The 13,431-nt window shown below is 44.6% G+C and overlaps 3 protein-coding genes across 3 annotated transcripts; all 3 read right to left on the reverse strand.

Annotated features, from left to right (window-relative positions):
* Positions 1-4,185: 4,185 nt before the first annotated feature.
* Positions 4,186-4,537, reverse strand: N7506_005618 (uncharacterized protein; the record flags this gene model as incomplete). The annotated part of the gene is made up of 2 exons (XM_056954911.1): positions 4,186-4,385; positions 4,432-4,537. Coding segments are annotated over 2 exons (306 nt in total), but the record flags the coding sequence as incomplete, so codon positions are not given.
* A 3,823-nt stretch (positions 4,538-8,360) lies between these two features.
* N7506_005619 (uncharacterized protein) lies at positions 8,361-8,955 on the reverse strand (the record flags this gene model as incomplete). Its single annotated transcript, XM_056954912.1, has 2 exons — positions 8,361-8,441; positions 8,812-8,955. 2 exons carry the CDS (start codon positions 8,953-8,955, stop codon positions 8,361-8,363), a joined length of 225 nt encoding a protein of 74 aa, XP_056811889.1.
* A 2,016-nt stretch (positions 8,956-10,971) lies between these two features.
* Positions 10,972-12,745, reverse strand: N7506_005620 (uncharacterized protein; the record flags this gene model as incomplete). Its single annotated transcript, XM_056954913.1, has 4 exons — positions 10,972-11,514; positions 11,568-12,050; positions 12,109-12,596; positions 12,673-12,745. The coding sequence occupies 4 exons, from the start codon at positions 12,743-12,745 to the stop codon at positions 10,972-10,974; spliced, it is 1,587 nt and encodes a 528-aa protein (XP_056811890.1).
* Between the last annotated feature and the right edge of the window lie 686 nt (positions 12,746-13,431).

The following is a 13,431-nucleotide window of genomic DNA, read 5'->3' on the forward strand; positions in this document are numbered from 1 at the left end:
GCCGGCTCTATTGCTTAGAGGTAACGGAGGCAAGTAGGAGGAGTTTTATCGCTTCGTGGGAGGTGGTAGTGTGGTGCCCTGGGTTTAATTTGTATGTTCCACGTTGTAGTTGATATTTCACGCATCACAAACCTTCTTTATTATCCACATCGTGGCAAAAGTTGAGCCATGAATCAGCGAATTGGGGATCATGGCAAAACAGCAAGCTAAACTGTCAGACTGTGATGACCGCGATGATAAATCCACCACGGGAAACAACGGAGGCTCCGACCTCGTAGACCGAAGGCGAGAAAATAAGGATGTTCGCGAGCGCGTGTAGTTCTTAGAATAACCAGGGAAGAAGCTTTAGCATTCGGGAATTCTGAATCAAGAGATGTCGTTTCCAGGGGTGTTGAACTTGGTTTTGGGTCACCTTGAAGCCGACGGCTTTCACTTAGGAACGACAGCCTAACCGATGGCTTCAAATCTGACTCTTCCACCGCTGCCAATGCATGGTAACGGAAGATCCAATGGCTAGCATTGAAATATCTTGACGGACGGCAAATACCGCTGTTTGAAGATGAAGCACGTTGAAGCGAGCTTAGCAGGGATGGCGGTACAGCTGATGTGAGACTGAGACTCACAGGGGGGGAATGGCCTTCGGTAGACTAGACATGCTTTTCGTCAGTGGGGTATATGTGACATTGGGTCCCTCAGATAACATTTTCCGGGCAACTTCGATTTGACAAGAATGATTGCGATGCTACCGTATCTGGGTAAGCAGGATAATGTACATTCTGTCAAATAGCCTGCCTTCTTCCTGATAGCACGAGAGTAATAGGCGGTCTGCCAAGGTTTGATTCTCCTAGGTAAGAACATGCAGATCTGCTAGGGCCCATTCCCTAAAGTGGTCCGAGGTAGGCAGTTCTCTTAATATTTGACCTTCGCTTCGCTAAAACGCTTGCGTCAGCTAGTCCTCTTACTGGTAGATCAATCCAAGCACTTTTTGGGCAGCAAGATTGGTATCCATGGTTACTCATGCGGGAGAATTACCACATGCCTCCTCATATTACGGGCTGTGGATTCGGCTATAAAAGTCGGCGTTCGTTTAATCCCTCTTGTCTGCACTACCTCAAATAAAAGGTCAACTTGTTCCCACCATTCAAGTCTATCCCAGAAACCTTTCAGAATATCTACCAGTTCTATTCCTCAATATGACCAGAAACAATAAATGCGCATCATCCACCACATCTCACCAAAAATCAGCCAGGGGAAGCCCTTCGCGTTCGGACCCTGCTGTATGTTGTTCCTTTTCTTCATGTGGGATTTTGGCTAAAAGTTTGGCTTAATGATAGCATTGCTCGTCAACCTCGGCCATCGGAAACGATAAACAGACAAGCTCTCAACGTATGTTTCATCCACCACGCAATGTGCCTTTGCGTATTTGAACGCCAAGTCTGATTTTTTTTTTTGTTCACAGTGAGCTCTAGCATTATCGACATCACCGATGGGGCTCTGGAGAAAGTTGACAACGCCAGCCATGGCTCCAGCTATACACATGTAGACGAGAGCTCGATGGTGATTAATGGTAACCTTGCGGATGGCCAGGGACGCGGCTCATTTCGAACGCATGCTGTTCATGGTGGATCTGTACGAAACGGAAGCAAACTTGTCAACGGCGATATGGATCGGGAAACCTTTCTTTCTGTATTCTGTAGAAAGGAATAGGATGATCTGAGTATTCAGGCTACCGATGAAGGTCACTTGGTTAGCAGGTGGTGCTTGGCAGTCAATGTCGTGACAAATTCTTCTCACTTTAAGTTTAGGAGAATCAGAAAAGCGTCCGCTATCAATGGCTTGAATTTTCCAGGAGGTAGGGCTCTAAATGTGGAGCATTTTAGGCGGAAGCTGTTTTCTCATTTTCGAGTTCGAGCGATGGGATAAGAGTGGTGCCTGCTACCTGCATATCTTATTTGGTAGCATCCGAGGCCGTTTGTGGTGCACTTTTTTGTTTGCTAGAAGTATATCCGGAATCCTGCCCAAATCTCTCAAAATAGTGTCGTAGAAAAGACATGAAGCAGTATCCATAGCATTGCCGGGTGTAGAAGCAAAGGCTGATTGACAGGGAATGGTGAATAGGTGCCTCTTGACGAGATGGAGGGTTGGGCTAGCTCAGATGCAAGGCGTATCAGCAATTGAAACTCACAAATCATGTATCTTCAAGGACTGACTCACTGCATTGGTTGTCCAGTAGACTTATCTAGCGCATGCATTCCCAGCAGATGGCTGCAAGCAATTCTCATTTCCCAACGACTAGTTTATGATTTATATAGCGGCATCGAAGGCTCCTAGTGGGGCGATGAACTGCCTCTCCCTTCCATGATTCAAGGGCCCATTGTTACTGCAAAACATCCGTTCGCTGCTGCTTTCATCGATATTCCGCGCGTAAATCGAGCTGTCTCGCCATTGAGGTGTGCAGTGTCGATACCAAAAGACAGTCCATAACAAGGCAAGCAGAGCCGTGATTGCGTCGTGAAGTACGAGGGTAGAAGGTATGCGGATGCGAGTCGTGCATGGTTGGAATACTAGTACAAGGTCTTAGCAGCTTCAAGGTAGTCTAATCGTGGGTTGCAATTGAGAATCAAACGAGGGTACGCCGTGGACTAGGCTTGCTGAAGATGTTTTGGCTCAGTATTTTGTTTGATTGATCAATCACCTCATCGCACTACTCATTTGTTTCATGCCTTTTGAAGAGTGATGGCGAGACCTGCGCCACAGAGACAGGCTGTTAGAAGCAGGGAGAGGCAACATGGGGCTTGGTCTGAATGGAAGGTTTAGATCTCCGTGTAAAGGAAACGACATCAGATCCTTGAAACAATAGTTTCATGACAGAATCCAGAGATTGGACGCCCTTTCTTGGTGATGTTGATTGACGCGGTGAGTGGTGCTGGGTGGTGGGAGGAGACGGACATGGCCTCGGACCCTAGCGGACCGTTGCTTTGCTGATCTCAGCCGGCCGTTGGAAGAAGGAAGCGTGTCTTGGTATGATTCCCCTTGAGCTCCTGTTATATTTAGCGCGAACAGTATGTTTAAGTAATTGAATTAAGGAGAAGTAGGATATTGGCCGCTCTACCAACCGCCTTTTTTTTTCTGCACGCCGAATCGAACAGCGCGCATTATTGTTAGATGGGTCCCAGGTAGCTTTATTAAAAGATCCGGCATCATAGAGCGCTGGCTCGTAAAGACTTCTTTATAAGTACCATAAAGCCAAGGATGATAGTTACAAACATCATGGTCCGACAGACGATATGTAAAGCTTTTCTATACTAGTAGGCTTTATTGGCGAGAAATGGTTGAAGGAATGGCGAAGGGTTACAGAAAATTGATGCGCACGCAATAATCAAACCCTCTGGCTTTCAGAATGACCCTTGTCTGGCTGAAATATGTATATTAGGATGCATATACACAATCTAATTTGATTAAACACCTTGACATCTGTTCAAGGGTGCATTTAAGCGGATTGAAATGGAAAGTTTTTAACTCAGTTCATATTGAATTTGCTAATGCTTTAGGATTATGTCAAATCTCTGAACTGCTTTTAGCGTCAAAGTCCCAAGGAGAGAACGACTCTGTGAGTCGGGTGTTTCCTGTTTGGCAGGGCTGCAACGCCCAGTTGGGCCCCTTTTTTCTCAAGTTCGTGTTGCTGATCAACCTGCGTCTTCCCGTTACTAGCATTTTAATTCAGCTCCGAACTGAAAAGTACTGTCTAGTCAACCCCTCTATGTCACGAAAAAGGCACAGCAAATTTGGTACCCCAGGCGACACACGAGCTCACCAAATGCAAGTTTGATGGAAGCACAAGCGTGATAGTCCATAGAAATGGTAGGGTGATCATCCGTAACCCGGACAATGTGCGAGTCATCTTTGCCAGCGACGATGTGAGTAAGACCTGGCTGTTGAAGAACATGTGCGACTATAGGTCGTAGCTTTCTAGGGCATGAACAAATATGTATATCTGTATTTCTGCTTTGCTATACTTATAGTGCTACTATTATCCAGTTACGTTCCAACTCTAACTGTGACGAGCTATATACCAGCTTATTTCGCGCTTTGTTCGAAGAGACTCCATGTCACGTTGAAATGCTCAATATACATATTGAGAGATTGTAGTGTTCTCAGGCAGCCTTTTGTCTTACCAGCTGGTTCTCAGTAAGAGCTCTCAGCCGACGGGTACCCAGGTAGCTCTCTATTTGCCTTGAATACTCTTCGAATTAAAAAAGACCATTTGAGAGTCTCCCGGTCTCTTTCTTCCATCTTGTTTAAGGTCATCGAGGCGTTATAAAATTCTCGAACTGGGGCAGGACCGTATTCTCCGTAGAACATATAGAAGAGAACTTCTTTGATCTCTTTGAGATATTAGTGAGTGTAACATCATGTTTCACGAACACTTACGAAGGCAATTCAACTTGCTGGCAGGCGCGTATGTGACGGCCCGCGGCCACCAGCTTGGTCTCTCTGTATATCGCGACCTTTTATAATTCTTCATAATAGAGACCCACTTGTAAAGAAGGTTTCGACAAATCCTCCCATTGAGGCTTTTGAAGCCAGCTCGATGCAGCTCTTTTAGTGTGCGAGGGGAACGAGGTGATGATCGTGTTCGCGAGTACACTTGGTGAACTAGCGCTATTATTGCCTGCTTTGCTGCATCGACGCATTTATTTATGGCGCTGTTTAATAGCTCTGAGGGCACTAGACTTCCGCACGACCCGGAAAAAACCCAACCCAACCCGGACCCAACCCAACTTGGGTTGGGTTCTGGGGCCATACCTTCGCCCCGGGTCCAGTGCCGGGTCGGGACCTTCGACCCAGCTGGGTTATTGGGGCCCCAAGTTGGGTCACAAACAATGCAAACAACTTAAAATACAGACTGCATAAATTATGCCGATTTTCTCTGTATATTTGAGTAATGGCCAAACAGTCCTCAGTATTCAGGGTTATTGTTATTGGATTCAAACAGATATTGTATTCATGCAATACGTTGATATACATAATCATCATCCTCCCGAGCTTTACGTTTCCTACTTGACGACCGTATCTGGGCTATCTCACCAGATACTGGCAAATCAGGCTCGGAATCACCATCAACATCAATCAAAGGAGTATTATCCTCTTGGATATCATCCTCCTGCTCCTCTGTATCACTGATTGGTTCAATCTCAACAACATCAAGCTTTTCATCCTTCTCCTCTTTGGCTACCTCAATCTCTTCTTGAGAAAAGAATTTCTCTAAGAGCTTTGCTTCCTGTTCTTCCATATCAAATCTAGTTGTACAGAGAAACATCATCAGATCTTCAATGGTACGAGATTTCATCCTACCACGACGGTAATGACAAATATCCCGAGCAGTATTGAACAGGCGTTCAACACCTGCACCTGTTGCTGGAAAAGATAGGACATCACGGGCAAGAGCAGCGATTGCTGGAAAACGGGTATAGTTCTCTTTCCAAAATGCAAGTGGGCTAAGATGAATGACATCTTTAAATGTTAGTATATAGTTTGTATGATATTGGTATTTGAACTTACCACTGTCAAGATATTGGCTTATGTCATCAGAGACTGTTTGAGGGGTTGTTCCACCTTCATCCAACATCTCATCCAGCTTTGTACTCAGGCGAGTAACAAGTGAACTTTCAAATCCTTGATCCTGAGATTGTATCTTCTCCTGGTATGGAACCAAAGCTTCTTGGAAAGATCTCCGGTATTTATCACGCCATTCCTGGTCCCAGTCACTTGTAAGAAAGAATTTAAATTTATTCACAGGTGCAAGCATTGTGCTGATTGCATAGATATGCCCTCGAACATCATCAGTCTGAGAGTAATACTCATCAAGCTTAGTACGACCAGCTTCAAGTGCATGCAACATATCTTGTTTCCATGGAACCCGCTTGCGTCGGAGCTGTGCCATTGATTTTTCGAGATGGTGGAACAATTTGTTGTAGATCTTGAAGACATAGTGTGCAGTGATGTCTCGGGTCTTGGAGAGTTGGGTCGTATAGTTGAAGAATGGCTCAGTGATATGAAGAAGATAATGAACTTGGCGCCATTCTTCATCGTGAAGTAGAAGCTCCTCAGTCATATTCTTCACAGAATAAGGAAAAAAAGGGACGTAGTCGTAAAGCTCGACGTAACATCAGAAAAGTAGAATTCCAACGAGTTCGAACGTCTTGAACTGGAACCAATTTAACTAGAGTTGTCTGAAGATTGTAAAATGTCTCTCGGCGCTGAGGACTAGCATTCACATAGATAGCAAGATAGCGAACTTTTTTGAGAGCAACAGAAATATCACGCTTTGTATCCTGTGCATTGGCTTGGGCTAGCCTTGATTGTTTCTCAGTCCATTTTGTCTCAGCTGAATCGTTTGTTGGAACTGCCTTGATGCGATCAAGAAGCTGGTTGAGGCTTAGCTGAATAACATGGGCGAGGCATGGAATTCGTATAATAATGATACCATCAGAAAGAGCCTGTTGAAGAGATTCCACCAAAGTCTTATTATTGGCAGCATTATCTGTTGTTAAACCAAATACTCTTTCTTCGAGATTATGCTCAAGTAGAGTATCCAGTAGAACAGCACTCAGATTAGCTCCAGTGTGTGCACCTTGAAGGGGTTTAAATCCGAGAAGCACTTCACGGTATACCCAATCAGCATCAATGAAATAGCCAGTAATAGCCATAAATGCTTGTGAAAAAGGAGATGTCCAACAGTCAAGTGCAATTGATATCTTCGATCCTGGGGGTAGCGATCGTAGAATCCGTTCGTGTCGATCTTTAACCATGCTCCCCAGCCTGCGGCGAATTGTATCGGATGATGGAATTGATGGAGTAGAGGGAGCCGAGCGAGCCTTGGTGATAATGCGTTTGAATGTTGGGTGTTCAATCAGATGGAAAGGTAACCGGTTCAGGGTTAGGAACTGTAGGATTTCCTCTTCCCAATCTTCTTGTACAAAGGGTCTATTCTGTGATGAGCCTTCCTAGATAGTAGAAATAGATAAACTTGTAAGTATTGTAACATTATAAATCGAATATTCAACATACCTCTTTTCGTAGGAAGTTTGTAATCTCTGATTTCCTCCTATTTCCTGAGCGCACACATGTAGCAGTCTTCAGATGCTTTTGTATCGTTGATGTACCATGATAATACGTTTTGTTTGTGTTATTACCAGGAGTCATTGAATAAGGATGCTCCAAGGCCTTTCCACAGCGTTTACACATAACCTTTGGTATACCGTCTACACCATGTGCAATCTGATGGTAGTTTTGCCAAACCTCCGTATGGCGCGCTGAGTCCCATCTAAACTTGCTTCTCCGACCGAAGTCGGTTTGAAGCCACCATTCCACCCATTCAGTATGTGCCATTTGGTCGTAGAGAACAAATGATTTCTTTCGATCGGGACCAACGCGTTGAAGGGAGGAAGGAATTGGAGGTGGTTCAACCGGTCGTCGAAGGTGTTCGTTGATAGTAGAATTGGTTAAAGAGGGAGTAGGTGGTTGAGCTAATATGAATGAGGAATCATCAGCCTCTCCACCGTAAAAAGAAGATGCGAAATCAGAGTGCTGGCTTTGAGACATCATCCAATTGAGATTTAAAGAACTGATGTAAAGTAAAGCAAGTAAGGGAGCGCGTTTATTACTTACAATTGAGAATAGTCAGAAGAGATCAGAGGTGATAGATCAACTGGGACTAAATACTATCTCCTTATTGATTGGTCTATAGAGTACATAATAAGTGGGTATTAGCGTATAACCCGGAAAAAAACCAGTGAAAACCCGGGAAACCCAGTAAAATCACCAGAAAACCCAATAAAAGCCCAATTCCCACATTATTTCTCAAAAATTCTCAAAAACATTTCACCCAAACTTCTCGACTTCAACCAAAAGCTTCACAACCAAGGGGATCTAGAGTATATATAATAAATTCTAAACTTTTCAAGGCTTAATTTGTCTCAAAACTCCTCTCTAATCAATAAAATTCAAAAAAAAAAGGATGTTCTACTATATTTTTTTCTAGTTTTACACTGTGTAAAATCTACACTGACACTATATGTTGTAAAGATTTATTTCTACAGTCTGTATGTTAGATATTCTGAAAACATCAAGTTAAGTACAATTTTGATAGAAATCGTAGATTTCAAAAAGTAATTAGCACTGAACCAAGCTATTTATCCTCATAAACAATCTTTTTTCATAAAGTTTCATTGCTTCTCCTACTAAATATCGAAGTCTGTCTTGATGTGACCAAAACAATAGAAAATTATAGTATTCAATCCAGATGAGTAAAGCACTTTATACAGTGAATTATGCAAAAGTTGGGTCCAGTTGGGCTTTTATTGGGTTATCTGGGGCACCGGCAGTTGGGTCCGGTGCTGGGTCGGGACCTTCGACCCATTTCCGGGTCGTGCGGAAGTCTAGAGGGCACGATATTAGTATTTATTCTGCGAACGACTGAGCTACATACCACTTTCAAATTTGCTACCTTCGATAGGTCGTGCAATGTTCAAACTGGAAATTGCAAGGCTTTTGGTGGGATTTGCCGCTTCCAATATAGCACTTGTAAATGGATTGAGGCTTGGAAGAATAGCCGGAATAAATTGCGAGAAATTGGGTCGAAACGTAGCCGGTGGTTTATCAATACCAACTGTTGCTCCCACTATCGAAAACGCCCTTCACACTATTAATAAGGGCCAAAGATTTTCGCGAATGAAGACTCACAAGCAATTACTTCTGATAACAGCATGGTTAGAAAAGGATATCTTAGGTGTCAGATTAAGGACGTACTTGTTCTCGAAGATTACCCTTGGCCATCCAACGGTCGGGTTTTCGCTTAAGCATCTGGCCACACAGGGTCTTTCCAGCAGCGCATGAGACACTCTGGATTTCCAATTGATTTTTCGCTCTGTCAGTTCCACGACGGCACGGCATTCGGGATGTGATCTGTCTATAAGCTTGATTCAACAGGGGGTAATCAAGGTCGCCTACATCCAAATCCCGTCATCAAAGCTGAAATTTTGCCAACAAATATAGAAAGGAAAGCCATTCAAGTCTGCCTGGGGCCCTAAATGCGTCGGGTTTGCATCGATGACGAGACAGGCCCCATCTTCATCAATATCAGACTGGTCACAGGAGTAGGCGGTTCCCTCTTTCTTCGTGTTGGGGAGGCTAGGGGGGTTTTCTTGCGCATCTGCTCTCGCTTGAATATCGACGTTTTTTTGCGGCTCCGTTGCTTTGTCGTGGTATGGTAGGGACGGCTTGGCACTTTTTTGTTGCTCACGATCAGAGACAAAATGTGAGGATGAAGTCTGGTGGTCCGAAGCCGAGGCGATTGGAACAGTTTGAGGTCTGTGAGATTGATTCTCAATTCTGCAAGCAAGAATTTATTAGCGGCAATGAAGTAAGGTTGTAGTGAATAGGTGAATGAGTTGATGAAGACTTTTTCATCCCATCAACCTTTACTTGCCTGTCTTTTGGATCCAAAGCTTGCGAGTGCTCACTGTGCTCCTTTGTGTCCTTACCACAATGTTTTCTGTTAGCATTGCCGAAAGTCGTGGTGCTTTGTTCCATTTTGATCAAACTCCTTGTAGAAAAATCACTACTCCCAGATTCCGAGTCGAGGTATGTGGTAGAATGATGGGATTTAGATTTAGGACTGAGATACTCTCCCTGATTCACCCACAGGATCGCAGAGTTGCATTTCATTCCCCTTTCGGAGCATTGGTGACAAGGGTATTTCCCTGATAATCTAGAACTGCACTTTATTTTTCGTTTCCTGCAGAAACTGCAAACTCCCGGAGTAGATCCTAAAGAATCAGAATTGCCTCGAAGCATTTCGCTTGGAGCTTGCGAACCAGGTATCTTGTCATCGGATATATGTCGTTCTCGGGGTTTCAATTTTGTAGCAACAAAGCTCGCACTGTTTCCATCGTGTACCTGTTGATTTCCATACAGGGGAATGGGAGGTTGCATATGATGATTATTGTGTTGATGAAACGGATCCGTGGGACAGGTAGGGTTGAAGGTTCTGTCGTCACCCAAGTTGCACAAGTTCATGGGTAGACGTGATGAGGGCTCTGGCATGAAAGGAGCAGATATGGGCCAATATTCTGGAAAATTGGGAAATCATCAGTTCTTGTCTGCAACTGAATGCTGGACTCACCATACGCTGCTGTCTCTGGCCCCCGAAGGGCATTAAATATGGATTCTCGGAGTTCGGTAGAAAGGTACTGTTTGAATGAAATGACGATTCAGGGTATATCGCAAAGTTGGGATCATCTGGGTTAAGCATGAATTGAGAGCCCACGCCCGCTGAGGGGGGCAGGAAAGATGGTGAAGCGGAGGTATGGCGGAATGAGGTGGGAAATTGTTACTCTCCATGTCTGAGCGGTAAGTCAGCGTGAATGATTTCACACATGAGACGACGGGGCATTGGTCCGCTTTTAATGCGAATAATGGCTGCATGACGGGATACGGCTTGAAGCACAGGCGCTGTTCCCGCGACTACTCAACGCTACGTGAGCAGGTGCCACAGGCCTGTAGGCTTGCCCTTTCTAGCATGTCTGCTCCACCTTTGAGGTCAAGGTTCACTTTTCCCCTGTGACCTAAATCCTGTGGAAATTAATACATTTCGATTTTATGTATTCCTATTCATAGTAATATTTTCTTCGAGTTCAGGGGCAGGACATCAGATCTTAGATTCAACTACCTCCCAAACTCTATGTCTACTGAGAATTAGGTCAACTCCTTCCCCATTTGAGATATCTACGTTTCTAATGTGTCAAAATCTGTGGAAAATAGCACAGCGTAAAATAGATTGGTACTTTGAATCAAATGAACGGAATGTCAACAGCTACAAAGTAGGGAAGTTTGCAAGAGAAAGAGCATGCCCATCTTTCAAAAATGTTCGCCAATATGCCACCGCCTCTGTGTCCAATACACCAATCATTACTCCACACAGAAAGATTGAGCCCTCAAAAGCCATGTCCATAATTGCAATTTGAAACCTCGGCGGGAATGTAGGCATCCATTTCCCTCGACAATGCTCGCTGGGGTCGTGGGGCCGTACTGCATCTGTTCGTTCCTTGAGGGCTCTTGGTCTGAAAATACACCTGCGCTAAAAGGTGCAGTCCTAAACAACTCGTCAGAAGGAGCTGGAATATGCTCTTCGTTCTTCCGCCTCAAAAGCTTTCCATCATCAATAGGGTGCATGAGTTTGAGAGATGAAGCTTTTTTGCCTGCCGATGTAGAGCTTTGGACCGAGTAGGACGAACACATCTTGATAAGTTTTTCAGCAAGTGAAAAGTCCCCTTGCGCTGCTTGCTTCCCGGCTTGAAGCACTGAATATAACGCAGGAGTTGAGCCATTGAGCTCATGCTGTATGTTGACAAGGCTATCAATTTGTTGCACAGTCTCTTTTAAAGAGCCGCTATATTTCATGCCGTCGCGAACAGCTCTCATAGAAAAGAAATTACGAAGACAACAGAGCTCCTACAGTATTATGTTAGAGTGATGATTCCAGAAGCCAATTTTCACAGACTTACCTTGGAAAGTTGAAGTAGTTCTGAGGCACTTAGGACTCCAGCGTCTGAACATTCCTTCACTGAGCAACATAAGCGATTGCTGATTTCATTCAGGTTCTGTAGGGCTTGACGTTCTCTTTTGAAAGAATTTATCTTGAGCTTCTGATAGGACGCATGAGCCGTTTCAGACAAAGACCTCGCAAGTGCTACAGGCCCTAAAGATCGAAACTCGTCGAAAAATTCTGTATTGGTGTCGAACGGTTCATTCCAATTCCTGAGGGCATTGTCACAGAAGCTGGCAAAACGAGACTTCAGCAACTTCAATTGTTGCAGGATGACTCCAGTAGACTTATGCTTTTGGAATAGCCCTTTCAGGGGCTCGGTGATGAAGAAGCAAAGCGGCAAATCCAGATCTGCATCTTTTATTTGTCCTGCAACAACACATTCATATGCGTTCTGAATCACAGCGCATATGAAAGGATCAGCATCCAAGATGTCCAGCTCCTACCATGCATTAGTCTTTTTTTGGATACCGGGAATGGGGAATATTTGGAGAGCATACTTTTTTGACTTTGACCAAGTGCTGTACATGACGGCGTCGCTTAATGAAGTAGTAGTAGATTCTTGCATTGAGCCATTGGTACCTCAAACAGAAATCCAAAATCTCTGGCGCAGAGATACCCAGCGCTTGCTGTGCCAAAGCATCGAAAGTGAGAAGCTTGAATTTTTTCAAGCTTTGTCCTTCCAAGCTGATCGCCACTGACGTGTACAAGCCCTTTTTGATATCTGCTGGATCAAATTTCCAGCTCTCACAGAGAGGTTGAAGGTATTTTTGTGCGTGGGAGGTCTTTTTCAAGAAACTCAACATGCAACGTCGATCGAAAGAAACACAATCATGTCCCACGAACAGCCCTGTGGCTTCATGTTGCCTACATATACAATTCGGAGGCAGTGGCCCCCAAACCACATCGCATCCGTCATCCTGTGCACCGATAGCTGAGGGGTCGACTTCTGTTGAAGTGCTCCAAAAGGAAGCCGAATGGGTAAGCTCTGAGTGTATTCATGATTAGCTGCATTGTTTGGATGTTTCGTGGACCACATTGCTGGATTCAATGGTCAAGCGTACCTTGACGACTTTCAGTTTCATACTGAGGCTTCACATCGACAATGGAGCCCACATGCTCCGGATTGACAGCCATCCTGATGAAGATAGGATTGGAAACCTTGTCGCCAGAAATATTATATACTAACTTGCAGCTCACTTGGGCGCGCCAACAAGTGCGTCGCTTGCATCAACCCTTGCACGTGCATAATCGACAAAGTACTAGGTTCGTCATCCGTGACTCCGCTAAGAGGCCAATCCTTCGGCGGAGAAATCCCGGTCGGACCATGGGGAGCATCGCTGGAGAGGTTTTTTTTATTAGCGCTGGGAGTCCTGTAGATATCGGTCTAGAATCTTAGGTATATGTATTTGCTTTTCCATACCGGTCTTGATCGGCACCCCTTGTTTTATTACATGATCTTTCCAAACACCATGTCACAAAAGTAGGTGGGGCAATCAACCCCAACCAATGAATGCGCTTCTTGTAGTGTTGAGGATCGGTTCCTGCCAATTTGGCACTGTACTACCAAAATGCCATTGCTACAGTGATTCGCTTCATTGGTTGGTTGATTCGGACATCCCTAGCACGGTACAGCACGAGGTTCGTTCCTTTCTGCCCAATAAAAAATCTGAGGAATCAGTGCTATTTTAACGGCGCAGGACATCAAGCAGTCTCACTGGCGACATGGAAATACACGGCCGCCAGCTTCTACAGCCCTTTTGCTTGGCTACCCGAACTATTTTTCTTGTTTATCATTCTTTGTTTTGACTCAAGAACAAAAT

This window comes from Penicillium brevicompactum (genome assembly GCF_028827555.1).
Source record: "Penicillium brevicompactum strain IBT 35665 chromosome Unknown utg000004l_segment0_segment0, whole genome shotgun sequence".
Taxonomy (NCBI): Eukaryota; Fungi; Ascomycota; class Eurotiomycetes; order Eurotiales; family Aspergillaceae; genus Penicillium; species Penicillium brevicompactum.